General features: G+C 43.4%; 1 protein-coding gene across 1 annotated transcript in view; it reads left to right on the forward strand.

Moving 5' to 3' along the window:
- Positions 1-26,283, forward strand: part of NIBAN1 (niban apoptosis regulator 1) — a 107,933-nt gene that overhangs the window by 66,364 nt on the left and 15,286 nt on the right. Inside the window, exons 6-8 of the mRNA XM_081194341.1 lie at positions 17,714-17,829; positions 23,811-23,915; positions 24,411-24,573. Of these exons, the coding sequence (XP_081050467.1) occupies positions 17,714-17,829; positions 23,811-23,915; positions 24,411-24,573 (384 nt within the window). The remainder of the gene's footprint in view (positions 1-17,713; positions 17,830-23,810; positions 23,916-24,410; positions 24,574-26,283) is intronic.

Below are 26,283 nucleotides of genomic sequence, written 5' to 3' on the forward strand. Positions count from 1 at the left end.
TTGGAGGTACAAATTTCACATTCAGAATTCCAGCATTTGAATTCTGGGTGCAAAACTGGGGTGTGTGTTTCCCCCACGCAATTTTTGAATGTTTTTCAAAATGCCATCTTAATTATAGATGAGTGTTAGAGTAAAGGGCAATGCCCAGCCAGTTTTAAGACTGGAAGTGGTCTCTGCTGGTGCAACATTTCCCTAGCAACCACAAGGTCCACAAGGAATCATTTCCTATACCTTTCTGATCTTTCATGAGCAAGGGACCCCAATTCTTTTAAATTACAGATCTGTACTTGGGCAGACGCGGGTGGCGCTGTGGGTTAAACCACAGAGCCTAGGATTTGCTGATCAAAAGGTCGGTGGTTCGAATCCCCGCGACGGGGTGAGCTCCCGTTGCTCGGTCCCTGCTCCTGCCCACCTAGCAGTTCAAAAGCACGTCAAAGTGCAAGTAGATAAATAGGTACCGCTCTGGCGGGAAGGTAAACGGCATTTCTGTGCGCTGCTCTGGTTCGTCAGAAGCGGCTTAGTCATGCTGGCCACATGACCTGGAAGCTGTACGCCGGCTCCCTCAGCCAATAAAGCGAGATGAGCGCCGCAACCGCAGAGTCATCCACGACTGGACCTAATGGTCAGGGGTCCCTTTACCTTTACCTTACTTGGGCAGACAATGTACTCAGCACTGAGGCAAGATCTATATGTGGTGAAGCATCTATATATGGTGAAGCTTCTGCTTTTGGGAGGAACACACATTTTTGGCATGGCACAGAGTCCTGAATCTCTATAAGCCTCCCCTGAATGCGCCCTGTAAAACAGCCAGCTGAAGTCAATTTCCTCTGATGCATACTTAAAGGGAAAGCATTTATTTTGCATGGTTTGTAATCCCCATTATTCATCTTTTGAAACTTTGGTCATACAGTGATCTGGGTGAAATATAACTTCTTTTGTTCTGTACTGGGCCAGTAATAGAGCGGATCAACTTTTCCTGGCACGCTGCAAATCTTCTCTGACTCAGAACCTGCACAGTGGGTTTAGCTTGGTCGATATCTTTCTGCAGAAATGTTAGCTGACTCGCGGTTCCCTTGGCTGTCCCCGCTCCTAGCTGAATTTCAGCCCATTTCTCAGTGATGTGCTAGCAAAGTGTGGAGTAAATGACCTAATAAGTATTTTCTATCTTTAACATTCTGGATTTATTTCCTGCTCTCTTCATGCTTGCGCCTTCATTTTTTATTTATTTCTGTCACATGAAATTACCACGCTGTGGAAGGATCTTTCACATGTTAAATATCTGGATGTTTGACTGGAAACTTACGAGAGCAGAGTTGCTTTAGGGGAGGGGTGGAGTCGTTGCACAAACTGAGATTTCGGTGTGGCTGACTTCATTCTGCTCATTTTAGGGGAAGGAATGACAGACACTGCAACACACGTTAAACGAAAGGCCGGTAGAGAAATTTTGGCAACAAGAAAGCAGCACCCTTATTGATTTCACCAGCATCTGCCTTGCCCTTCCCTTTCACTGGGTGGCTACCCCAGTGAAATAACTAACAACATTGAAATCCTAAACAGTAGTTAGTTAAAAGCGAAAACCCACAACTGTTTAGGATTTCAGCAAATCTAGTCAGAACTACACTGTTAAAGAAAAACAAGGCTACTGCCATTATGCACTGTGTTCCTGACCTTGTTATTTCGTGTCCGTTTGTTAATTCCAAGCATGTTAGATTTGTGATTGTGACCTTGTTTGCAGTATTAAAGGCAAGACAGAATTTATTAAGCCTGTAGGAAGTGTAAAGTAGAAATGGAAGGATTTCTCTTGGTGAGTGAATCATATTTTGCAGCAATAAATTCCCTATTCACACAGACCCCTGCCCCCAATATACCGTATTTTTCGCTCTATAGGACGCACCTTTTCCCCTCCAAAAATGAAGGGGAAATGTGTGTGTGTCCTATGGAGCGAATGCAGGCTTTCGCTGAAGCCTGGAGAGCGAGAGGGGTCGGTGCGCTCTCCAGGCATCAGGAAGCTACCCGCAAGCCTTCGGAGCCCAGTGGGAGTTCCCGACAGGCTTCCAAGGCTTGCGGATATCAGGCAGCAGCCCGGATCCCGGGGAGCACAGCGCTGCGCACCCCGGGCTTTGGGCAGCTATCCGCAAGCCTTCTGAGCCCGCAACCTGACCGGCGCAACCTTGCCGCCGCTCCCGGACCCGTTCTGGGGGCTGGGGTTGGGGGAAGCCCCCAGCCCTGCGGCTAAAAAGGAAGCCAAGACAGCGAGCGGGATCCACCAGCAAGCGGGATCGCAGCCTCTCCCGGCTGGAGAGATTTTGCGTGGCTAAAGAGGAAGCCAAGACAGCCAGTGGGGTGGATCCCGCTCACTATCTTGGCTTCTTTGGTCTTTGGGGCTGGGGGGAAATAATTTTTTTAAATTTATTTCCCCCCCAAAAAACTAGGTGCGCCCTATGGTCCGGTGCACCCTATAGAGCGAAAAATATGGTGTGCTGTGTGTACACGGGGGCGGGGGGAGGATGAACCCCTCCTAAAGCCTGCCTCTCCTTGGTGTGTTGGGCTTACTGTTGGAAAGGGCTTGTGCACACCGCCACAATCTGTAAAAAAATATATCATATCCTGGAACCCTAGGGGGGAAGTGATGGAATAGTGTGAGCAGACCCTTCCTGGACTCAGTGAAATTGCACTTTCCCATTGCGTGTTTAGACCTTTAAACCTCCCTCTTAAATAAATTCAAACAAGGCTCAAATTTTGGTTTGGTTTTTGGCAGAATTTAGGCCACAACTTTATTGATTACAGCAAGTGACTGGTTGCATAGGCTCTGGTTCGACTAGCTCCCTGCTTTGCAGGTAGCGCTGACCCACGATTCCAGCATAGGTCAGCCAAGGGTGAACACCTGTATAAGTGGAAAGCCAGGAACAGGCTATCTCCGCCACCCAAATGTCCCCCTGGACTCAGGCACGGGTACAACCCCCTCTCAGGGGTTGACCAAACCATCGAGTCCCTGGATTCCTTTAATGGAATACCCTTCACATAGGGATGGCGAGAGCGTTCTCCCATCCCTACCACCTGAACCAGAGCCTATCTGCAACCTTACAAGTTGTGACAATTTACTATGTGGCAGGTGAAACCCAAATGGCAACAGCCAATCAGCCAAGTGGGGAAAATTCCTGCCTTGTCCCTGTCCCAACGACAGATGACACACGACGGCATCGCAAGGTCAAGCGCAAAGCCCTAAAAGTAGGGATAGGTGGGAAGGTGTTCCGAATGCACGTGCGGAAAGAGGAAGCTCTGGGTCACGTGCATGAGCATAAATAGGTCCCTTGATCCATTTAGCCTGCATCCCTTTGGCCTGATTGAACCCTGCATCAGGGGACCTACCAATCGGGTGCTGTGGCTATCCAAACGTACCCACCCACAACACAGGGTTAGGTTGCCAGGTCTCACCACAACACGTGCCCTGTTTAAGGAAGGACCCGTTTTGTGTGCAGACAGCGGTTTGTGCAAGTGCTATTGTAGTGTGCAGCCTGGTAAGCGTGGCTGTAATTGTCTGACTGCATCCATCTTTATGGAATCTGACATTCTGCATAGAATTTAGGCTCCTAACATTTAATTGATTTTTTAAGTTCTACACCACTTAAACCCCACCACCACCACCCCACCCGGTTTTATTTGTATGCCGCCTTTCCAAGGTTAAAACCGTGCTCTAGGCGGCTTACAATATATATATATATATATATATATATATATATATATATATATATATATATATATATATATTAATGACATAACTACAAATGTGACAAAAGTAGCCCTAAACAATAAACAAAACATCAGGAAGTTTGCATCCAAATTGAACAATTTATACAGAAAGCATAAGATGCAAAATAAAGATACAAGAAGTTAACATCAACTACAGAATTTTTAGCGTTTTAAAAATATTTCTAGGTGGTGTACAAAAAGCTGAAGATACAACAAACTTAAACAAAATATTGCAAAAATACACAGTTACGTATAAAATGTTACATTAATACAAACTTAGTAATATATATACATCCGTATCAGTTCATTTTCCTTCTGATACCCTCCCTCTCAGCCTCTGGGTTCTCACTCAGGGTCCAAACCAAGTAAGAATAGACCCATTAAAATTAATGAACCTAAATTAGTCATTAATTTCCAAGTGTTTACTCTGAGTCGAATTAACGTTGGAAACAACCCATAGTTTCCACATTTGATAAAGGTTCTAACCTTCATGACTGTTGAGTGGCATTTGAAAACAAGTATTTAAGTTTATAGATGTCTCCAATTAGGCTCACAGAACTGTAGAGCCAACTCTGGAAGTTTAGAACTGTCATGCCCTTTATCGTTCTCCTTTATGGTGGCTGCTCATATTTCACATGCTGATAATTCTTCTATCAGCCCTAGATGTTAATCCACTTGTCACCACACTGCTGCTTGTCTCAACTCTCCTCTTAGATCTGCAAAAAAGCCACTCACTATTTAATTTATATGTTTGGCAAATATGTGTTCCTTTAGCCCTGACTTCCTGCTTCCCTGCAGAATTCAGATCGCTCAGGGCTGAAGCAGTCCTGGCTGTGTCCTGCATACCTACACAGTGTTCATTTGCTTTCTTCATTCTTTGTTTTCGTACGACACAGTTAGCGCTTGTATAGAGTTTTGAAGATATCTCTAATAGATTTCTGCTTATATACAGTATATACATGTTTTTAAAACCACCCTGTTCTCTTTTAGTAAAGTTGTTACCAGGGATATATTTTCCCTTCAAGATATTTCACTCGTCCTATCAGACCACATTTTCAACTACTCTGGGATTCCTCAAATATTTTGCTGGAAGAGGAAACTGAACACTCGCTCCACATTTTGCTTTAGGCCAAATTTCTGTGGCGGCCCAGGTTGTTGCTGTCCTTGAGTCTTTGTAATAGAGCAAGGTAGAAAGAATAAATTAATAAGTGCCTTAATATTCAGCCCCTACCCCATGCTCTTCATGCTTTTGGAAGCTGTAGTTTTACAACTAAGCAACGCTTTTTGCAGATCATTAGGATTCAGCAAATCCTCCAAGATGAGGACAGCTGAATCCTATAGGTATGCAAGCTTTGTACATGAAGCTTGCAAGTTTTCTGTTGCTATAAAAACAGCACATGATTGCAGACCCGCATCCTGTTTGGAAGTGACCTCATCTAGTTTCTGTTGGTGGTTAGCAGCTCTTGTACCGCATGATCTGGCTAAGGAAGCCTCACAGTCCTGTTTCTTTGTGTACCAGGCAATTCAGCTCTCATTACAATGGATGGCACAGAGTGAAGCCTTGAGGTTTTTTGTTTTTTTAATTCCTGCTCTGCAAATATCAGCTCTTACTTATTCATCTGGGTTTGCAGACTACATTCAAATGCTGAATCATAAAGCTGTGATTGCATGAAATTGAAAATCCAGTTCATAAAGGATTCGCCTCATTTCCAACCCCCCAAAAAGTGGGAACAGTTTCCCACTTCTACCCAACGATTCCTACAATGTGATTGTATCCACAACTACTATCGCCTAAAAAATAAAACAGCTCTCAGGGTTTTAAACATTTTTGAAAAAATGAAATTGTAACCTTGCAGCAGTAAGCTTGAAAACCAGTGCAAAATACTATACAATATAAGACACGGTTCTAATCCTCTCTATTTAGACAAAGCACTCACACCAGCCATGTGCCTTCCTTGCCATAACCACTGAGCCTCTTGGGCTTGCTGATCAGAAGGTTGGCAGTTCAAATCCCCATGATGGGCTGAGCTCCCGTTGTTCTGTCCCAGCTCCTGCCAACCTAGCACTTTGAATGCATGCCAGTGCAAGTAGATAAATAGCTACCGCTGTGGCGGGAAGGTACACGGTGTTTCCGTGCGCTCTGGCACTCGTTGCGGTGTCCCCTTGCACCAGAAGCGTTTTAGGCATGCTGGCCACATGACCCGGAAAGCTGTCTGTGGACAAACACCAGCTCCCTCAGCCCGAAGCGAGATGAGCGCCACAACCTCATCGTCACTTTTGACTGCACTTAACTGTCCAGGGGTCCTTTACATTTACCTTTTACCTATGGCAGCAACCACTGGATCTAAGTGGACTATTAGAGGTGGTAGTAGTAGTAGTAGTAGTACAGTGGTACCTCGGGTTAAGTACTTAATTCGTTCCAGAGGTCCGTTCTTAACCTGAAACTGTTCCTAACCTGAAGCACCACTTTAGCTAATGGGGCCTCCTGCTGCTGCCGCACCACTGGAGCACAATTTCTGTTTGCATCCTGAAGCAAAGTTCTTAACCTGAAGCACTATTTCTGGGTTAGCGGAGTCTGTAACCTGAAGCGTATGTAACCTGAGGTACCACTGTAGTAGTAGTAGTAGTAGTAGTAATAATAATAATAATAATAATAATAATAATATTTATACCCCACCCTTATGGTACACAGAAGACTTACTGAATCACAGTGCTGCGTGGAATTCAACATACTGCTGAGAAAATGGTTCCATCAAGACAACCATTTCTGCTTGCCTGACAGGATGATCTCTATTCTACCCCCGCCAAATGTTCTGGGGGTTCTCCACAACAGATTTGTGGGAGGTACAGGGGGGGAAGAGAGGGGAAAGCCCTGTTACACTAACAGGAGTTATTTTGCCAGCTTCCCCTACTGCACTGGGGTAGTTGAATCTAGCCCTTTATCCCCACTGTTAGACGTTTCTCATTTAGGAGTGGTCTGCTTCTCATTTAAGACGGAGATGGCAGGCTGAATGCTTGCATGTAGCTCCATCTGATAGCCTGGAACACATTCGGAATGTGGATGTGTTTAGTGACTCATTAAATCTAGGATTCTCTGCTGAAAAACCTGCTCGCTTTGCCATCTCTGCTTCTCTTTGCCTTAAGAGCAGCAAACGCTTTGGGCACCAGGATGAGAAAGGCAAGCACTCCAGTCTTGCTTGCAGTTATCGGTAACTGTTGCTACCCAATTTATTTTATCATATTCTGAACATGTGGGAATTCAGCCATGTGATAATTCTAAGAAGATAGGCGGATCTGGGCCAGTTTCCTTCTGTTAACGCACTAGCTTTAAACATGAGCAGCCAGCATGTGGGTGGAAACCAGTTCTGTGAGCTAGCAAGTACTCAGTCAACTCCAGACTTTGGTTAAAGGAAAAGGATTCAAGATAAGCAAGCAAGCAAGTAAGATGGAATTAGAAATTGCATCAAAAGAAAATAAGCAGTGATTTCTAAGCACCACGCATGATATAGTCATAAGTTACATACATCATCCCTTGCATTCATGTTGCACAGTGACCCATTTTTCGGTCAAAGTGCACAAGGACTTCAGGCAAGCACAGACTAATAAAATAGTAAGCTACCCTAGGAGTAGGGCTAAGGGGAAAATTTGGCTCAGGTCACATTTAAAAGCCACTTTACCATTTTACCCCTTAGAAAATAATATACAAACCAAAACAAAGCCATAGGCTTGAAATTTGCACAGTTTTGGAGTGTAGCTCTCCAGCAAAGTAATATGTGCAAAAAATGTGTGTGCTAAAATAAAGTGTGCATGAAAATGTATGTATCGTTGAAAATAACTTAGTAAAATGCATTATATTAGAGAAAATATGCGCCGCAACCCCATAGTCAGCTTTGACTGGACTTAACCGTCCAGGGCTCCTTTACCTTTTTTTTTTTTTACCTGCCACAAAACTTCCCTCAGTGCCTCCTTCTGTCAGTGATGAGTAAATTGGATGTTGAGCTGACATCAAGGTCTGCCACAGTGACTTAGGACATTGGATACAAGGTATGAACAGACCTCGTAAACTCACCCCACCCAGAGGAGTGCCTATTTGCTTGCCCATTCTCATAAACTTTGGCTGTTTGCTGTGCTAAATGCTGTGCCCCCCCCCACTGCAGGGGGCATATTGTTTGCTTGATCAACCACTTAGCTTGCACCTAGCCATGTATCTATTCCTCTTGCGCCCCTGCCATAACTTGCAATCGTGCCTCGCTTGTCTAGCGCTCTGATTTAAGCTTTAAAGTCTTCGGCAGAAACCAAGCTGGGAGTTTGAGTTCTTCATGCCTGGCAGTGAAGTGGCTGATTGAGGAAGACTGCTTTAGGAAGTGTAACATCAGGAGGTGTCTGTCTTTCCATTCTCACCGCATGCTTTTGTCAGCATTCAGGCAAAACATGGATTGTATGCATCGCTCACCTTGCTAGCATGGAGTTTTCGGTCATAACTGAGAATTCTTAAAAAGCTGGCTCATCCCATTGCAGGCAGAGTGATCAGAGAAACACATATGCTGCCTTCACTATTAATTCGAACTATTGTTCAAATCCCCACGATGGTGTGAGCTCCCGTTGCTCTGTCCCAGCTCCTGCCAACCTAGCAGTTCGAAAGCACACCAGTGCAAGTAGATAAACAGGTACCACTGCGGTGGGAAGGTAAACAGCATTTCCGTGCGCTGCTCTGGTTTCCATCACTGTGTTCCTTTGCGCCAGAAGTGGTTTAGTCTTGCTGGCCCCATGACTTGGAAAGCTGTCTGTGGACAAACCCTGGCTCCCTTGGCCTGAAAGCGAGATGAGCGCAGCAACCCCATTGTCGCCTTTGACTGAGACCCCGTGCAGGGGTACTTTACCTTTTACCTCTTTTTTTCCACCTGCCACAAAACTGCTCTCAGTGCCTCCTCCTGTCAGTCCGTGTTCACCTGACATTATCCAAAATCCTTATGTATCCTTTACTTTGTTATAAGATACAGTGGTGCCTCGCAAGACGAAATTAATTCGTTCTGCGAGTTTTTTCGCCTTGCGGTTTTTTTCGTCTTGCGAAGCACGGTGTCAGAAAAGTTTTGGAAAAGCTTCAAAAATCACCAAAGTCTTCGAAAACCTCAAAAAAGGCTACCACACCACGTGCTATGAGTTGCTCCTCGAAGTCAAGTCGCAACTGTATTAACGGTTTTAAGAAAAAGGAAACAAACTTGCAAGACGTTTCCGTCTTGCGAAGCAAGCCCATAGCGAAAATCGTCTTGTGAAGCAACTCAAAAAACCAAAAACCCTTTCGTTTTGCGAGTTTTCCGTCTTGCGAGGCATTCGTCTTGCGAGGTACCACTGTACTACTGTCTGATGCAGTTGTTTCTCAAACCAGCTTCACACTGATTGAAGTCCTTAAGCCATTCCTAAATTGTCTCAAGCTAAGGTATGAACCTTTACATAGAGTAAAGGCATACGTTGGTCCTATCAACACTCCCTGGTGTGTACACAAACAGAAATAAATCGAAGCTGTTTGCTGATGCAAACAACTAGGTAGGAAAAAGCTGTGAAATGCATGATGGGTTGTAATTTCACTGCACTCTCTTACTGTGGTAATGTGAGCATACCCGAAGTCTGACATTCATTTTTATGCACTTGGATTTTACCTTGCGCAAACATGGATCAAAGCCTTACTTTTCCGCTTGCAAATTGCTTGACAGGTTTCTGCTATTTGCTCAACTGTAACGTAATCCTGCGGTTTATGGCAGTCACAGAATCGGGAACAATTGATTTGGCTGGGTTGTCCTTAATTGCATGTTAAGATTTTGGGCTTGATGCTTTTGTGCTAAATAACAAACCGTCTGAAGAGAAAAACCTTTTGGATTTCATTGCCTTCCAGTGACTTGACTCTAAAGGCTTGGGATGTCACGAGCCTCTTTGTGTAAAACTAAAATGGAAGATCAGCAGTTGCTGCTCTTACTGCTGATCAGAAAAAGGGAATTAACAGCCATCACCTTAGCTTGCATGCCTTATCTTTCACCTCACACACATAACCTTCACCTGGATGGCTTTATAAATCTGGGGGTATGGAATGAATTCCAAGATGGTGTCGGACTCATGCATTGTCTATTTTGGGGGGTGGGGCTGTGGCGGGAGTCCAAAATTCACCACCTTTGAATTGCATTCAGATTTTACTGTCTGAGGCTGAAAAAACTACATACAACACAGAATATATTTTTTGCGCTTCCGTTTCTTTAATAAAAGATTTACATGCTGCTTTTTACTTAAAACATGCCAAGCTGTATGATACCGTGATTTAAAAGAGAATATAATGAAAATACATTAAATTGCCAAAAAATTGCAATAAAACAACAAGATAGGGATAGCAAACATTTTCAGCAGGGGGCCAGTCCACTGTCCCTAAGACCTTGTGGGGGGCTGGACTATATTTTGAAGGGGAAAAAATGAATGAATTCCTATGCCCCACAAATAACACAGAGATGCATTTTAAATGAAAGGACACATTCTACTCATATAAAAACATGCTGATTCCCAGACCGTCTGCGGGCCGGATTTAGAAGGCGATTGGGCCGGATCCGGCCCCTAGGCCTTACTTTGCCTACCCATGAGATAGGGTGTTTGAAAATGCTGCATAGTGGCTAAGTGAGAGACAGTTCACCCATCAAATAGATACTTATCTGCGAATGAGGCATCACAGATGAGTCATCACCACAGAGGTGAAGAGGAATCAAAAAAACAGCAGAGAGAACTTTGATATCGCCTCATTTGTCATGTTTTTCAGTGGAGGCAGTGCACACATTCAGCTATGAGTGTCAGGACAAAAAATGAAATAAAAATCAAGTGTAATTCTATAATATGCAATTGTGGGCAGCGTTCGAAAGTCCTCTTGTTCTAGGCGCATTTTGTGACAGGGAATTTCATAAATGCGAGCTGTTCCTGAGCTCTAGGTGCAATACTGGGCGCGAATACTCATTTTCAGCTTTGTGTTCTTATAAAAAAAGTGCGCCTAGGCCCTCAGTTGTGGCGCCCATAACCTAGGTTTAAGGAGCCATTTAGCTCCTAGCTTTCAAATCCCAGTTTCTAACACTGATTATGGGGTCACATCATACTGTTTGATATGTCAAGACCAATTCCCAGTAGTAGCCCATATTATTGGGATCTTAATTTCTCAGTCTTTCTTAATATTCTCTCAGTATATTACTATCCCAACCTCCATGCACACATTATTTCTCATTCTCTCTCTCTCTGCTTAACCAAAACAGGCCAGATGTAAATTAACAGAACATATGAAGAAAATAGGATCTTAATGAAAAATATTTTTATTAGCGTATTACCGTCGTGTTTAGGCCGGGAAAATAGCATTTACCATTCCGCTAAGAATAGTGCTTTTAGTTTAGCTGTGCTCAGCTTCCACATCTCACAAAATAAATTCGTTTCTTTTTTCTTTTTTCTTAGCTAACATATCAAACTAATAACTTTGCTTCCAAAAAGTGAGTCATTGTGCCTCAGCCCTGTGGAATGAATCAAGATGTAATTGTGCTGTGCTACAGAGCAGGCAAATCTGCCTCATAAATTTTGGTATAAGTCTAGTTTTCGGATCTCAGTAATGAAACGTCCAAAGATTACATAATTATTTTGTAGGGCTTCTCTTAGGAATCACTCTTCTTTATAAACATGGACCCCCCCCCCCTGCCGCCACCATCTGCTGAAGAGTTAAAAAAAGCAAGTTTGGACAGATCTTATATTTAAGTTCAGTGGTGATAGAATGAATGCTCAGTTGGTCAGGATTATGTCAAATAATGCTGTATTGCCAAATATTTATCGCATGCAGTGTTGCTTTGACTGCTTTTTTCCAGTATTTGAAAAGTCTTTAGTAGTGTAGTAATGGGTGTTTTGAATGTCTTTATTCATTCTGATTACTCTGAGAGACATCATCACGTGAATGCGGCTGATGTGTAAATTGTTCTTGCCCTAGACATTTTGTGCAGTGTTGCTATGTGTCCCATAATATTTCAGGCCAAACACTTCCATCAGTTTCCTTCGTGGCCTTTAAGAAGGAAAATAGCCTTTGGGTAAATTGATGACCCCATGTTCCTAGCATCTGCCCTGAAAAATGACTAATAGCCCCAAACTGCGGTCAAACCTGTTTTGCTGTCAAAGAAGCATAGTGAATTGAACTATTCAGCTACTTAAGGAAATGATATGCACTATGGAAGTTAATCCATTTTAGAAGGATCTGCTCTCTTGTTGAGCTGAGATCCTGTGATTCCGGCTTAAATGAATATTATTTATTTGCTTGTTTATATTTTAAAGAAAACCTTCCTATCCCACAAAGTCCCCAAGGCAGCTCACAATCAGAAAGTAAAACTACAGTACAATACAGCAGAAACAGCGGTATAACAGAGCAAGAGCTAAAAATCAAAGTAAGCTAAAAACCAAAAACAAAACACAATTCATAGCAGCAGGTGTTAAAACAAACAACCCAAAACTCACACCAAAAGCTTGGCAAAAAAGGGAGTGGTTTTAGCAGAAGACACACACACACACACACACACACACACACACACGAGTTACCAGACCCGATTCACCTGCTACATCTAACTTGCGCATGAGATTTTGGGACCATATTTGTGCACACCATGGAGAAGCATGAACCACTGAGCCCCAGTTCGTTCCGCGAATTTTTTCGTCTAGCGAATTTTTCGTCTTGCGAAGCACGGTTTCCCATAGGAATGTATTGAAAATCAATTAATGCGTTCCTATGGTCAAAAAAAGTCCAAACAAAGCCAAATTTGGTACAACAAGAGTTTATTAAGTGCTCTTTAAAGTCACACATACTGTAAAGAGCATTTCAAAATTCAAACCAAGAATTTTTTTAAAAAAACAGCAGAGTGGCCCAATGATCACAGAAAATCATAAAAATGCAGAAAAAAACCCACAAGCTTCCAGATTCTTGCAAACCCCTCCCCAACTGTTCCCCCAGCCACCCAGCGCACAGAAATTCAAATCCAGAATTTTTTTTAAAAAACAGCAGAGTGGCCCAACGGTCACAGAAAATCATAAAATTGCAGAAAAAAACAAGCTTCCAGATTCTTGCAAACCCCTTCCCAACACCAAGTCCTTGAATTCCAAACACCCCAACCCAAAATCCAAAACCCCCCCAAAAAGTTTTAAAAGCTTAACTTACCAAATGGCTGCAAAAGAAGTTTTGGAAAAGCTTCAAAAATCACCAAAGTCTTTAAAAACCTCAAAAAAGGCTACTATGTACACTGCGTTCTATGAGTTGCTCCTCAAAGTCAAGTCGCAACTGTATTAACAGTGTTAAGAAAAAGGAAACAAACTTGCAAGACGTTTTCATCTTGCGAAGCAAGCCCATAGGGAAATTCGTCTTGCGAAGCAGCTCAAAAAACGAAAAACCCTTTCGTTTTGCAAGTTTTTCGTATTGCGAGGCATTCGTCTTGCGGGGCACCACTGTACATAATTATGAGCACCAAAACATCATTAAAAATAAAATGGTCATGCCATAATTGCAGAAGAGTAAAATTGATGGCTGGTGTTGTTTATTTAAAGATCCATTCACCGTCTCCATCTAATTGTCAAGAAATTCGACTCAGTATTGATCCAGAACAGATTCCAACGTATAGTTAGCAGAGGAAAAACTTAAAACACGTTGCGGGATTCCCCCCCCCCCCCCCGCCAATACAGTGGTACCTCGGTTTAAGAACTTAATTCGTTCTGGAGGTCCATTCTTAACCTGAAACTGTTCTTAACCTGAGGTACCACTTTAGCTAATGGGGCCTCCTGTTGCCACCGCGCCGCTGGAGCACGATTTCTGTTCTCATCCTGAAGCAAAGTTCTTAACCCAGGATACTATTTCTGGGTTAGCGGAGTCTGTAACCTAGAATCATAGAATCATAGAGTTGGAAGAGACCACAAGGGCCATCGAGTCCAACCCCCTGCCAAGCAGGAAACACCATCAGAGCACTCCTGACATATGGTTGTCAAGCCTCTGCTTAAAGACCTCCAAAATAGGAGACTCCACCACACTCCTTGGCAGCAAATTCCACTGTCGAACAGCTCTTACTGTCAGGAAGTTCTTCCTAATGTTTAGGTGGAATCTTCTTTCTTGTAGTTTGGCTCCATTGCTCCGTGTCCGCTTATCTGGAGCAGCAGAAAACAACCTTTCTCCCTCCTCTATGTGACATCCTTTTATATATTTGAACATGGCTATCATATCACCCCTTAACCTCCTCTTCTCCAGGCTAAACATGCCCAGCTCCCTTAGCCGTTCCTCATAAGGCATCGTTTCCAGGCCTTTGACCATTTTGGTTGCCCTCCTCTGGACACGTTCCAGTTTGTCAGTGTCCTTCTTGAACTGTGGTGCCCAGAACTGGACACAGTACTCCTGAAGCGTATGTAACCTGAGGTACGACTGTAATAGGCCAGAGGCAACTATTACAGAGCTCATCCAACAGAGCTTTACTGCTACTTGAAGGCAAATGAGCATCATGGTCACATTCTGGATTGGCCCTGTCCATAAGAAATCCAGTTGCAGCAGACTTAACTTAAACTTACAATAACTTATAATAAGACTAAAACAGTGGCGTAGTGTGGGGGGTGCAGGGGGGGCCGGCCGCACCGGGCGCAACATCTGGGGGTTAGGTTTAGGGGGCGCAAATCCACGGGTTAGGGGGCGCAAATTACTTGCCTTGCCCCGGGTGCTGACAACCCACGCTACGCCACTGGACTAAAACCTAACGCTATATACAGAACACCACACCAGATGAGAGACAGAAAGAGAGCGAAACCCAGGCTCCTTCTGGCTTTACTTTTATATTCAGCATGACAAAAAGAGATAAGAGAACCAGTTTAAGCTTCTCTGAAGGAATCACCCAAACATCACAAACTTTCTGCTGGCTTCTTTCACACAGAGAAGCTTGTAGAACCCTCTTGAATTAATTAGAATAGGAAAGATCTCTCTACACGTCAGATCAATGCTTTCTGTACTAAGAAATGCAAACTGACACTAATAGTCAATTCCTGGTCTTAAAGCAAGTCTTTTGCCTCCGATTCTCACTGGTTTGCCTTTAGCAGAATGGATATTGACCCAGCAAATGCTATCTTTGAGGTTTAATTGGGTGTTTGGGGTTCGGATCTCACCTCTGCCCTGTGCTCAGTTTCTGTAATTGGAGTTCTTGTTATTAAATATACCAAGAAAAAAGCACACCAAGAACTCAGGCCAATGTAAGTTTCAATAGTGGGAGTGGTCCCTACTCACAAATCAATAGTCAATAGTAACAAAAACTAACCCATTCAAAAGTATGTATTCTGACAAGGATTACAAACTCAAATAGAGGTTACAAACTCTAACAGAGATTACAAACTCAAACTCATAAAGATATGTATAACCCAATAATTCGTTATAGAATTAGGGATAAGAGTTTATGAGTAGAGGTAAGTTGATGTTAGAGCAGAAGTCAGAAGTCAATTATAGATTAGAAACCAGGACAGGGCCCTGTTTCGATGTATTCACCTTCATCAGCCAATTTTTAAAGGGTTGTTGAAATATACTCAGAGTCGAGAGTGGATTTCATGCTCTTTATTCAGCTCATAGTGGTGAGGAGGAATGAAAGTCTCCCCAAAGTATCTGCTTTATATACATTATTTACACAATGGGCTGCACGTGATTGGCTAATTCCAGAATTCTCCTGGAAGGCCAATCAGGTTGTGGATTCACTTCCATCTGGAGCTGGATTGGGTGGCCCTGCAGACTAATCATACTGCTGTATTGTTCTAGGACCAATCAGACTTCTGCATTCTGAATCCAATTGTTCTAGAACCAATCAGACTGCTGCATTTTGGATCCTATTGTTCTAGGACCAATCCGACTGCTGCATTTTGGATCCTATTCAACTCAGTACATAACAGTTGTGTAAGTTTGAAGACTTTCGGATAAATATATCCTGTTATTTTCTACGTGTGGGTAGGAAAGCTCAAGATACACGTGACTTCCATGCTGAGTTTGTAATCCTTGTCAGAATACATACTTTTGAATGGATTAGTTTTTGTTACTATTGACTATTGATTTGTGAGCAGGGACCTCTCCCACTATTGAAACTCACATTGGCCTGAGTTCTTGGTGTGCTTTCTTCTCAGTTTCTGTAATTGGGCAGGTTACCTGTCCCCATCTAGTCCAGCCTTTCTGACGGTGGCCAGCCAAACGTGTCTGGGGCGGCAGTCTCCCCCTGTTGCTTGTCTCTAGCATCTGGTATAGTGCCTCCGAACATGGAAGCTCCATTTTGATTGATGGGAGGGGTGTTCAGTGAAACCACAGTCATGCGTGATGCAAAAAAAGGTTTAGCAGAGTGGAGGGGGGACATGTAGCCCCCTCATTTTTCGAAGGAGCCAGCTGCCACTGACTCCCTTGCAGCTTTTACAAGATACCCCCTTCCCTCCCACAGTCAGACAATAGAAACTGTCGAGAGAGATAATGACTAATTCTATCATTACATCTGAAAGTTCGTGGACATGAGAGAAGCCCTATCATCGCTAGCTGGGGTGGAGACATCTTTGTTTACATCCAAATGCCAGCCTTCTTGTTGGTCTCGTTGTCCTTGCCCTGGATAGGGATGAGCACAGCTCTTAAATATGAAAACACATGACTCAGAGTCCCCACTACCATGGCAATAATTACAGCTTTTGTGTCTTCCTCTGCCCAAAACCTTGCACTGGCTGGGAACTTCGAAGCAGCTGGTCCCTCTGGTGGCAAATATGGTTTTTACAAGTGCTCTTGCCTGCAGAAAAGTGGATGCTTTAACAACCTCACACTTCTTGTGGCTGCACCTAGTGATTGCTGTGCTAGCACAATATTGTATCACTTAAAAATTGGGTTTGCTTGGTGGTTGAGCTGAAGGTATAGTTCTCCAAGTGTGAAGTTGCCTTAAGCTGCTTTCCTTCTCTGTCTTTTATTTAATTTAACTTAATTAAAATTAAAATTATTAAAATGTGTGTATTTCCCTCCATCTGAAGATCATACAGCAGTTCACAACATAAATATACAAAATGAGAACACAAAATACATAACAAACACAAGAACAGAAATAAACTTATAACCTGGAACACAAACTTTTACATTGTCGTTGAACCAACTGGAGAAGCAGGTGGGACTGTCCTTTGTTATTGCAAGATTTCTCTATGATGGGACAAGATACCTAATAATAAGCGTTCCAAATGGGAGGGGGCAAAATCAAGTTATTGCCACTTGCATTAAATATCAGGAAAGAGGACTGTTGCTGACAGAACAGGACTCCCCTGCGTATTTCTTCATGAAGAAGATTAATAAGAAACTCAGCCCTGTGAGTGAATTTAAGAGTCAATTTTTACTGAGGTTTCTGATGCTCCCAAGATGTGAAGTAGGAGTACAAATACAACTCTTTTTTTCCTAATGAAAATCGTCAGCATCTGAAATCTGCAAATGTACCTTTGCCTCTGCGCTCAAAATTCCAGTTTCTCTACACATTTATTAAAGTGTTGTACAAAATGGTAGCCATTTCTAACTGCTGGCTTAGAAATCTTTGTGAACTATATGGTTTAATGTGTTACTGATTATCTGTAGATTGAGTTTTCCAGAAATCTACAGAATCTTGAATATGTTTAGGTAAAGTATTCATCAAATTTTTTTTAGAAACATTCTAGGGATGATGGTTACATTAATTATTATTGTTCTTCATTCTATGATTGACTTTGTCTTATAGAAGATATTGGGGAAAAGTACAGCACTTTTCCGTGTATAACATGCCCCCATGTATAAGATGCCCCCTATTTTGGGGGTCTGAAAATTGAGAAAATGGGTGGAGATGGCAAGTTGTTGAGCTTTTTTGGGAGAGGATTGCCCCAAAATATCAGCACTTGCTAATCCAAATCAACAATTCCTATTCTTTGTTTCTTTCAGATTATTTCAAGCAGGCCTCATTTGAAGCTCAAGCCTTTTTGGAAGCTGTCCAGTTTTTCCGTCAGGAGAAAGGCCACTACGGGTCATCGGAAATGATAACTGGCAACGAAATTCAGGTACTAGCCAGGATACTTGTGGTAACAATAAAGGAAGAACTGTACAGAAAGTTTGGATCAAGGAAAAAACAACAACAACCCAAATTGGGTCAAATGCCATGTCTGTTGAGCCATGCACCAAATATTGCTTTCCCCTCCAAATAACAACAACAACAACAACAACAACAATTTATTACTTATACCCCGCCCATCTGGCTGAGTTTCCCCAGCCACTCTGGGTGGCTCCCAATCAAGTGTTAAAAACAATACAGCGTTACATATTAAAAACTTCCCTGAACCTTAAGATGTCTTCTGAATGTCAGGTAGTTGTTTATCTCTTTGACATCTGATGGGAGGCCATTCCACAGGGCGGGTGCCACTACCGAGAAGGCCCTCTGTCTGGTTCCCTGTAGCCTCACTTCTCGCAATGAGGGAACCGCCAGAAGGCCTTCGGCACTGGATCTGTGTCCAGGCAGAATGATGGGGGTGGAGACGCTCCTTCAGGTATACAGGACCGAGGCCGTTTAGGGCTTTAAAGGTCAGCAACAACATGGCATGCCTTTCCACCCCAGGACAACAAATAATAAAAGACAAAGTATGTCATTTTGCATTTCTTAGTACAGAAAGTATTGATCTGATGTGTAGAGATCTTTCCTATTCTATTTAATTCAAGAATCTTCTCTGTGTGAAAGAAACAAGCAGAAGGTTCATGATGTTTGGGTTATTTCTTCAAGGTTATGCTGACTATAATAATAAGGCCAGAAGGAGCTTGGTTCCACATTTTCTTTCTATCTCTCTTCCTTCTGTATGTACTATTAAGTTTTAGTCTTCTTAAAAGTTACTATAAGTTAAGTCTGCTGCAACTGGATTTCTTATGGACAGTGCCAGTCCTGAATATATTGGATTTGTGACCACGACGCTCATTTGCCTTCACTAGCAGTAAAGCTCTGCTGGATGAAATATTAATAGCTTCTGGTCTATTTTTTTGGGAATCCTGCAACATGTATAAGTTTTTACTCTGCTAACTATACGTTGGACTTTTGCTCTGGATCAATATTGAGTAGAATTCCATTGCAAAGTTTATGTCCTGTAAATGCAGAGTGCTGAACATAAGTCAATAAATCCATTTAGATCTACAGTGGTACCTCGGGTTACATACGCTTCAGGTTACATACGCTTCAGGTTACAGACTCTGCTAACCCAGAAAGAGTGCTTCAGGTTAAGAACTTTGCTTCAGGATGAGAACAGAAATCGTGCTCCGGCGGCACGGCGGCAGCAGGAGGCCCCATTAACTAAACTGGTGCTTCAGGTTAAGAACACTTTCAGGTTAAGTACGGACCTCCAGAACGAATTAAGTACTTAACCCGAGGTACCACTGTACTATTATTATTAGTCACAAATAATTTCAGGCAACCTTTTCCCAACCTGGTGTCTTCCTGATATGTTTCATTACAACAGTCTGTTTTGGTCGGGACTCATTGTAGCCCAGTAGATCTGGAGGGCGAGGGACGCGGGTGGCGCTGTGGGTAAAACCTCAGTGCCTAGGACTTGCCGATCATATGGTCGGCGGTTCGAATCCCCGCGGCAAGGTGAGCTCCCATCTTTCGGTCCCAGCTCCTGCCCACCTAGCCGTTCGAAAGCACCCCTAAGTGCAAGTAGATAAATAGGTACCGCTTTATAGCGGGAAGGTGAACGGCGTTTCCGTGCGCTGCGCTGGTGCCAGCTCGCCAGAGCAGCTTCGTCACGCTGGCCACGTGACCCGGAAGTGTCTCCGGACAGTGCTGGCTCCTGACCTCTTAAGTGAGATGAGCACGCAACCCCAGAGTCGGTCACGACTGGCCCGTACGGGCAGGGGTACCTTTACCTTTAGATCTGGAGGGCAACAGGTTCAAGAAGCCTGATTTCAGGGGAGCTGTTGATATTCCCCCCCCCTTGATTTTCTTCTGCAGCTTTTCTAGCAAATGATACCTGCTACAGGAATAGTTTTACCTCCAAGAATGGATCTGAGGTGTTGCATAGAATGACAAGTGGTCAACATGAGTTTTAAAAATGACTTGAGGTGTATTTTTGGGAGAGGTATTTTTAGTTTTGTTCACAGATGCTTCTTTATGGGTTCGTGAGAAAGGCAAAAGCAAAAAGATTTCGAAACCTCTAAGTACACACTTAATAGCCTCGGGTGCCCTGTGGGTGATGCCCACTTCAGCCCCAGCCCCTCCTTTACGTGAAATACAGGGACAATTAAGCTGACCTGCGTTACCCAAAGGCTTACAGAGATAAGAATGTATGCGATTGACTTTAAATACTTGAACAGCACTGATTGTTACCCTTTATGATACCTGTATCCTTTATGATACCAGTATTAGAATATAGGGATGATTACCCGGAGGGGGCAGAGCAGGTTTTAACCAGAAATGATTGATTGATTGATTCTATTTCTATGTCAGTTTTTATTCAAATAAATCCCAAAGCGGCTTACAAACAAAAGATAAAAATAACATCAGGAATGCAGCGTAAATCTTATAGAATACTTAATAAATCACCTGTAAAACAACCCCAAATCCCAAATAATTAACATCTATGTAGCACTATTAACAAAACAACTAAAAAACAGGATAAACATCACAGTTACACCAAAAATCATATAACAGGATTCACAAAGTACGACAGCATTCATATCTATAAAACAGGGACGTCCAACTCCCAAAAGACTGTGATCTACTCACAGAATAAAAAACTGGCAGTGATCTGCCCCTTTTTGAGGGGATTCAGGTCAAAGAGCTTTTTTTGGAGAGTAAAATGTCAAAATTTATTGAAGGGGAGAGGGGAAAAGTTGCTCACCAGAAGATCGCTAAGGAAACAAACTGCCGCTGAGGGATAACTCCGTCTTCCGTTCTAGTGATCATGTGCGAATGGAGGACGGGGCGAGGGGCCGGGGCAAAGGAAAAGGAGCCTGTGATCAACCAGAACCACCAAAGGATCGGTCAGTCGATCGCAATCGACCTGTTGGACACCCCTGCTATAAAACAACATTAACAAAATAGCAACAAAACAAACAATGCCCTGTTGAGTTTGTGCACGTGCTCTCCCCTCCGCCATGGTTCATAAACTTCCATTCTATTCAATGCCTCAAAATCCACCTGTGCATAGCGCTCCTGGCAGTAGTTCCCTTCTGAAGGATCCTTGCGATGGAGGTGGTCAGCACAAAGACTCTCGCCCCTCACATCCTTTCTGCTGCTAGGACACTTCCATTTCCATAACAGGAAAACGGAATACCAGAACAAGACTAGGCTGCAAGTTGGAGGTTAGGTGATACTCAGATGTGCATTCAACTATGATTAAAAAAAACCCATATGCAATAATAATAATAATAATAATAATAATAATAATAATAAAAAATAATTATTTATTTATACCCCACCCATCTGGCTGGGTTTCCCCAGCCACAACAGAATATTAAAATACAATAATTAATCTATTAAACATTAAAAGCTTCCCTAAACAGGGCTGCCTTCAGATTTCTTCTAAAAGTCTGGTAGTTTTTCTCTTTGACATCTGGTGGGAGGGCGTTACACAGGGCGGGTGCCACTACCGAGAAGGCCCTCTACCTGGTTCCCTGTAACTTGGCTTCTTGCAGTGAGGGAACCGCCAGAAGGCCCTCGGCACTGGACCTCAGTGTCCGGGCAGAACTGGGGTGGAGACGCTCCTTCAGGTATACTGGACCGAGGCGTGAATATAGTCATATTTATTAAAAGTTTAGCTTTTCATAGAGTTTAAAGGCCACGCTTCAGCCCCATATCCATACTTCTATGTTGTTGTTGTTTAGTCGTGTCCGGCTCTTTGTGACCCCATGGACCAGAGCACGCCAGGCACTTCTGTCTTCTACTGCCTCCCGCAGTTTGGTCAAACTCATGCTGGCAGCTTCGAGAACACTATCCAACCATCTCGTCCTCTGTCATCCCCTTCTCCTTGTGCCCTCAATCTTTCTCAACATCAGGGTCTTTTCCAGGGAGTCTTCTCTTCTCATGAGGTGGCCAAAGTATTGGAGCCTCAACTTCACGATCTGTCCTTCCAGTGAGCACTCAGGGCTGATTTCCTTCAGAATGGAGAGGTTTGATCTTCTTGCAGTCCATGGGACTCTCAAGAGTCTCCTCCAGCACCATAATTCAAAAGCATCAATTCTTCGGCGATCAGCCTTCTTTATGGTCCAGCTCTCACTTCCATACATCACTACTGGGACAACCATAGCTATTTCTATACGGACCTTTGTTGGCAAGGTTTTTTGTTACTTTTATCCATCAGCTATCCAGCTATGTCTCTACTTTTTAAGATGCTGTCTAGCTGCAGGTTAAATGATTCTACAAAGTGCTTCCACTCACCTCAAATGTGATAACATCTGGACATTTTGATGTACCAGAGGGGATTAAAGTATTATTTGAAACTTGCACAGCTCCGCATTCACCTGGCAAGCTTATAGCATCTCATTAGCTGATTTGGCAAGCTGTGGGAATTACTCACAGCCCATATCTCCCTTGAGCCCTATTTTAACAGAGCTTAGATAGATTACATTATTATCTCCATAGTCATGAGTCACGCGGTTCGCTATTGCCTGCTCTTTTTGTGCAAAGTGTATTAAAAACAGAGTATTAAAACCACCACCATCATCGTAATGTACATGCAGGAATTGGCAAATGGATAGCTGATGGATAAAAGTAACAAAAAACTATTGTAATGTAAGGATAATTATTGGAAATGAAATGTGAATTAGAAATAATTGGGAAAACTGCAGCAACTAGAGGAAATTATGGACACATTGACAACGGAGTGAGGGGAACCATTTTTGGAAAAATTGTATTAGTTTTAATTTGTGGTTGATTCATTAAAATTTGGAAAATCGATAAAAAGAATTTGGCAAAATAATAATAATAATAATTTTTATTTCTGGGCCGCCCATCTGACTCTGAACAACAGTGTAGCATTAGGAATACAGTGGTACCTCGGGTTAAGTACTTAATTCATTCTGGAGGTCCGTTCTTAACCTGAAGCACCACTTTAGCTAATGGGTCCTCGCGCTGCCGGAGCACAATTTCTGTTCTCATCCTGAAGCAAAGTTCTTAACCCAAGGTACTATTTCTGGTTTAGCGGAGTCTGTAACCTGAAGCGTATGTAACCCTATACAGGTACCACTGTATAGGTTGTCAGAACTTTATTATCCCATTTACAGTGCTCCCCTCTTTCTACCCCTCTCACAAAGTTAAAAATGCTTTACTTGCAGATTCACAGGTCTGATACATGTGTTGTTCCATGCAACTGCAAGGAGAAGCACAGGCATAATACTCTTGGGCAGAAAGTATAGAATATAGTTCCAAACATGTGCTTTAAGCTTGGAAGCAAGCTTACACTCATCCTTTGTTACATGATGCGTGGGAGGGAAAGCTTCGCTTCCTCTGGAGAGGGTGTGTGATCTCATTGAATCTATCTAGCAGTGCAGCTCTGTGGTCCTTAACCTCTTCATGCACTAACTAGAAGTCATGTATAGTTATGCTTGACAGCAGTCTCCCGCACAAACCAGCTCCTTGGCCTCTGAGTTTCTGCCAAGGTACAGTGGTGCCTCGCAAGACGAAAAGAATCCGTTCTGTGATTCTCTTCGTCTAGCGGTTTTTTCGTCTTGCGAAGCAAGCCCATTGACGGATTAGCGGATTAGTGCTATTAGCGGCTTTTAGCGGCTTATCTGCTGATCGGATCAGCTGATAAGTGGCTTAGCGGCTTAGAAAAAGGGGGGGGGGAACCCCGCAGGAACTCGCAAGACATTGTCGTCTTGCGAAGCAAGCCCATAGGAAATTCGTTTTGCGAAGCACCTCCAAAACGGAAAACTCTTTCGTCTAGCGAGTTTTCCGTCTTGCGAGGCATTCGTCTTGTGGGGCACCACTGTAGCTTCATTCACAGCGTTCAGGTACATACTTTTGAGGCTGAGAATATAATTGTTTCTTTTTGCTCCCTTGTAGATTCTCAGCAACCTTGTGATGGAGGAACTTTTACCTAGCCTTCAGACTATGGTGCTTCCTAAAATGAAAGGGAAGCGACATGATCGAAAGCGGGCGTGGTTTGGTGTAAGTATTGTTTTCCCTATTTCCTGAGCAGTAGGAAGTCTCTGGGCAGCGTTTTACAGATTGAATAGTTCAGAGACTTATAGTGCCTTTTGTAATAAAGTCTATAGGCTGAGCAGAGGGACGCAGTCGTTCAGTGTGAGACAATGCTAGTATTGAAATCAGTCCTTCAAAGGTACAAACACACCCAGAGCTGCTTCTTATATTATAATGCTGAGACTTCTTTCTCTTGCAGGAAATAGATTTAAAACTGTTTGTTTCAGCTCCACTCCAGGAAGCTGAGGTACTTTTCAAAAATTCCAGTGGCTTGCAGTAGCCACTGGAGATCAAAGGATATTAAAGCAATCTCGCTCAGCTTTCTAGCTATATACAAAATACTTCAGTGAAAGCGATCTTTTTGATCCAGAGAACACGCTTCCAACTGTATGGTTAATTTGCAGAGTAGCTAGCTGGCCTGCGTTGATGATCAAGCTCCTTTTGTGCTTTCCCTTGTCCTAGATCCTAGAAGAAACCTACCATTTGGTCCAAAATCAGGTTTCCGAAGGCTTACGTACCCTGAAAGACGAATGCAAAGAAGTCGCCGCAGGCCTTGAAGGAACCATTCGGTCAAATATGGATGAAATTCTGACCTCCAAGAATCACTTAGCTGGGAAAATAAAAGGTTGGCGGTGTTAATTACTGGTTGCTGGGAATCACAGGTTGGGGAGAGGATTCTTGCTTTGCTTGTGGGCTTCCCCTGGTGTGTCAGGGACTGGCAGGACGTTGATGAGAATGCAGCAGGGGGAAGGGGGCTGGAGTCTGACTTGGGACAGGGGGCCCGTGATCTGTGGGGAACTGTACCGGCCAGGAGGCAGGAGTCAGAGGCAGTGGAAGCTTCAGAGCTGGAGGGTGGAGCACGGGATGGGGTGGAAGAAGAGAAGGAGGCAGCAGGTCAGGCACGTGAAGGGTCAGGTGTTTCCCCACACTGTCCCCACACTGTCTTCCAGAACCAGGAGGGGACTGAAGAGGGGTGAGCAGAGGAAGCTTCTACTCAGGCATAGTCTCCGCCTGTATGCACACAACCCGTTAGGGTGAGGTACATAAACTGGTGGAGAGGGAGCGATCCCCAGTCGCTGCAACTGCTCCGCAGAGCACAGATCTGGGAATAGCTGCCTAGATGCTGGACTGGTGCGTTGGGGTATTCAGAACTTTGACATTAAAGAGTTACCATATTTTCCGCTCGATAGGACGCACTTTCCCCCCTCCAAAAATTAAGGGGAGATGTGTGTGTTGGGATACTGCCAGGGAGACAAAGTCCATCATGGCCCCATGCCGTCTGCCGGACGATCCATCGATCTCCCGTAGGCACGCAGTATCAGCAATTAGCGACATGAGTTTCTAGAAAATATCTTGCCACATTCCAGAGCTCATGCACACTCTATCAGCAGATAATGCACAGCAAAAGTCGCACTCAGGAGAGCATTATTTACAAGTTTTATTCAGCGTTGATCAGGACAAAGAAAGACATGACTGCCTGCATCAGTGTCTCCAGACACAGAGAGAAAACGAAAGCAACAGAAAACATAAACATCCTGTGAACAGGAAATATGCAGACTCTGTGACTCTCAAAGCCTGCTCCCTTTTAAGGTGGAACGGAAATATCCTAACAGTGTGTGCGTCCTATGGAGCGAATGCAGGCTCCTTGGCTTCAGCGATAGCAACGCGAAGCCTCCAAAGTGCAGAGGCAGTGCTCCCTCCCTACGTGTGAAGGTCACAGGAGCATAACTAGTAAAACTAGTTTGCAAACCTAAGATTTATGCTCTGGGCAAAAGCTTCACGGCAAATTTCCAGTCTATGAACTGGTTAAGAATTGCTCCATCGTCATACTTTGGAGACACGGGAGTTGACAGCACGATTCAAAGGCTTATCCTCAGAAAACTGCTTGACGTAGGGTGTGTTCACGTGTAAAAATCTTTTTCCTTTGCCTTCTGGAAAGTATGTTACTCTATTGCAAGCTGGCAGGAAAGTGGCACAATAAGCCTACAAGACAGGACACATGTTAATTTTTCAGGTGACCAGATCAATAAAGGACAATGGATCTTGTGCTCACTTGCATTAATATGAACTAACACCAAGAAAACATGTCTTTTACTTTCTGCTTATGTTTTCTTCCCCTTAAACTTTAGTTAGATAGTGATGAAACCCTCATCGCGTTGGTTGAATCCAAATTGGTGGTTTCTTCCTTGTATTATGGAAAGATGAAGTAGGCCCACCTTTGTGCCTTTTAGTGAAAGGGCGTCCTTCTCCAGTTTTGTCCGACATTTTGAATACACTACACATTTCATTTCCATCGTGTAATGTGTGTGAGGGCACAAACTTCACTTAGAATTCC

This window comes from Podarcis bocagei, assembly GCF_964188305.1.
Source record: "Podarcis bocagei genome assembly, chromosome: 5".
In the NCBI taxonomy this organism is placed as follows: Eukaryota; Metazoa; Chordata; class Lepidosauria; order Squamata; family Lacertidae; genus Podarcis; species Podarcis bocagei.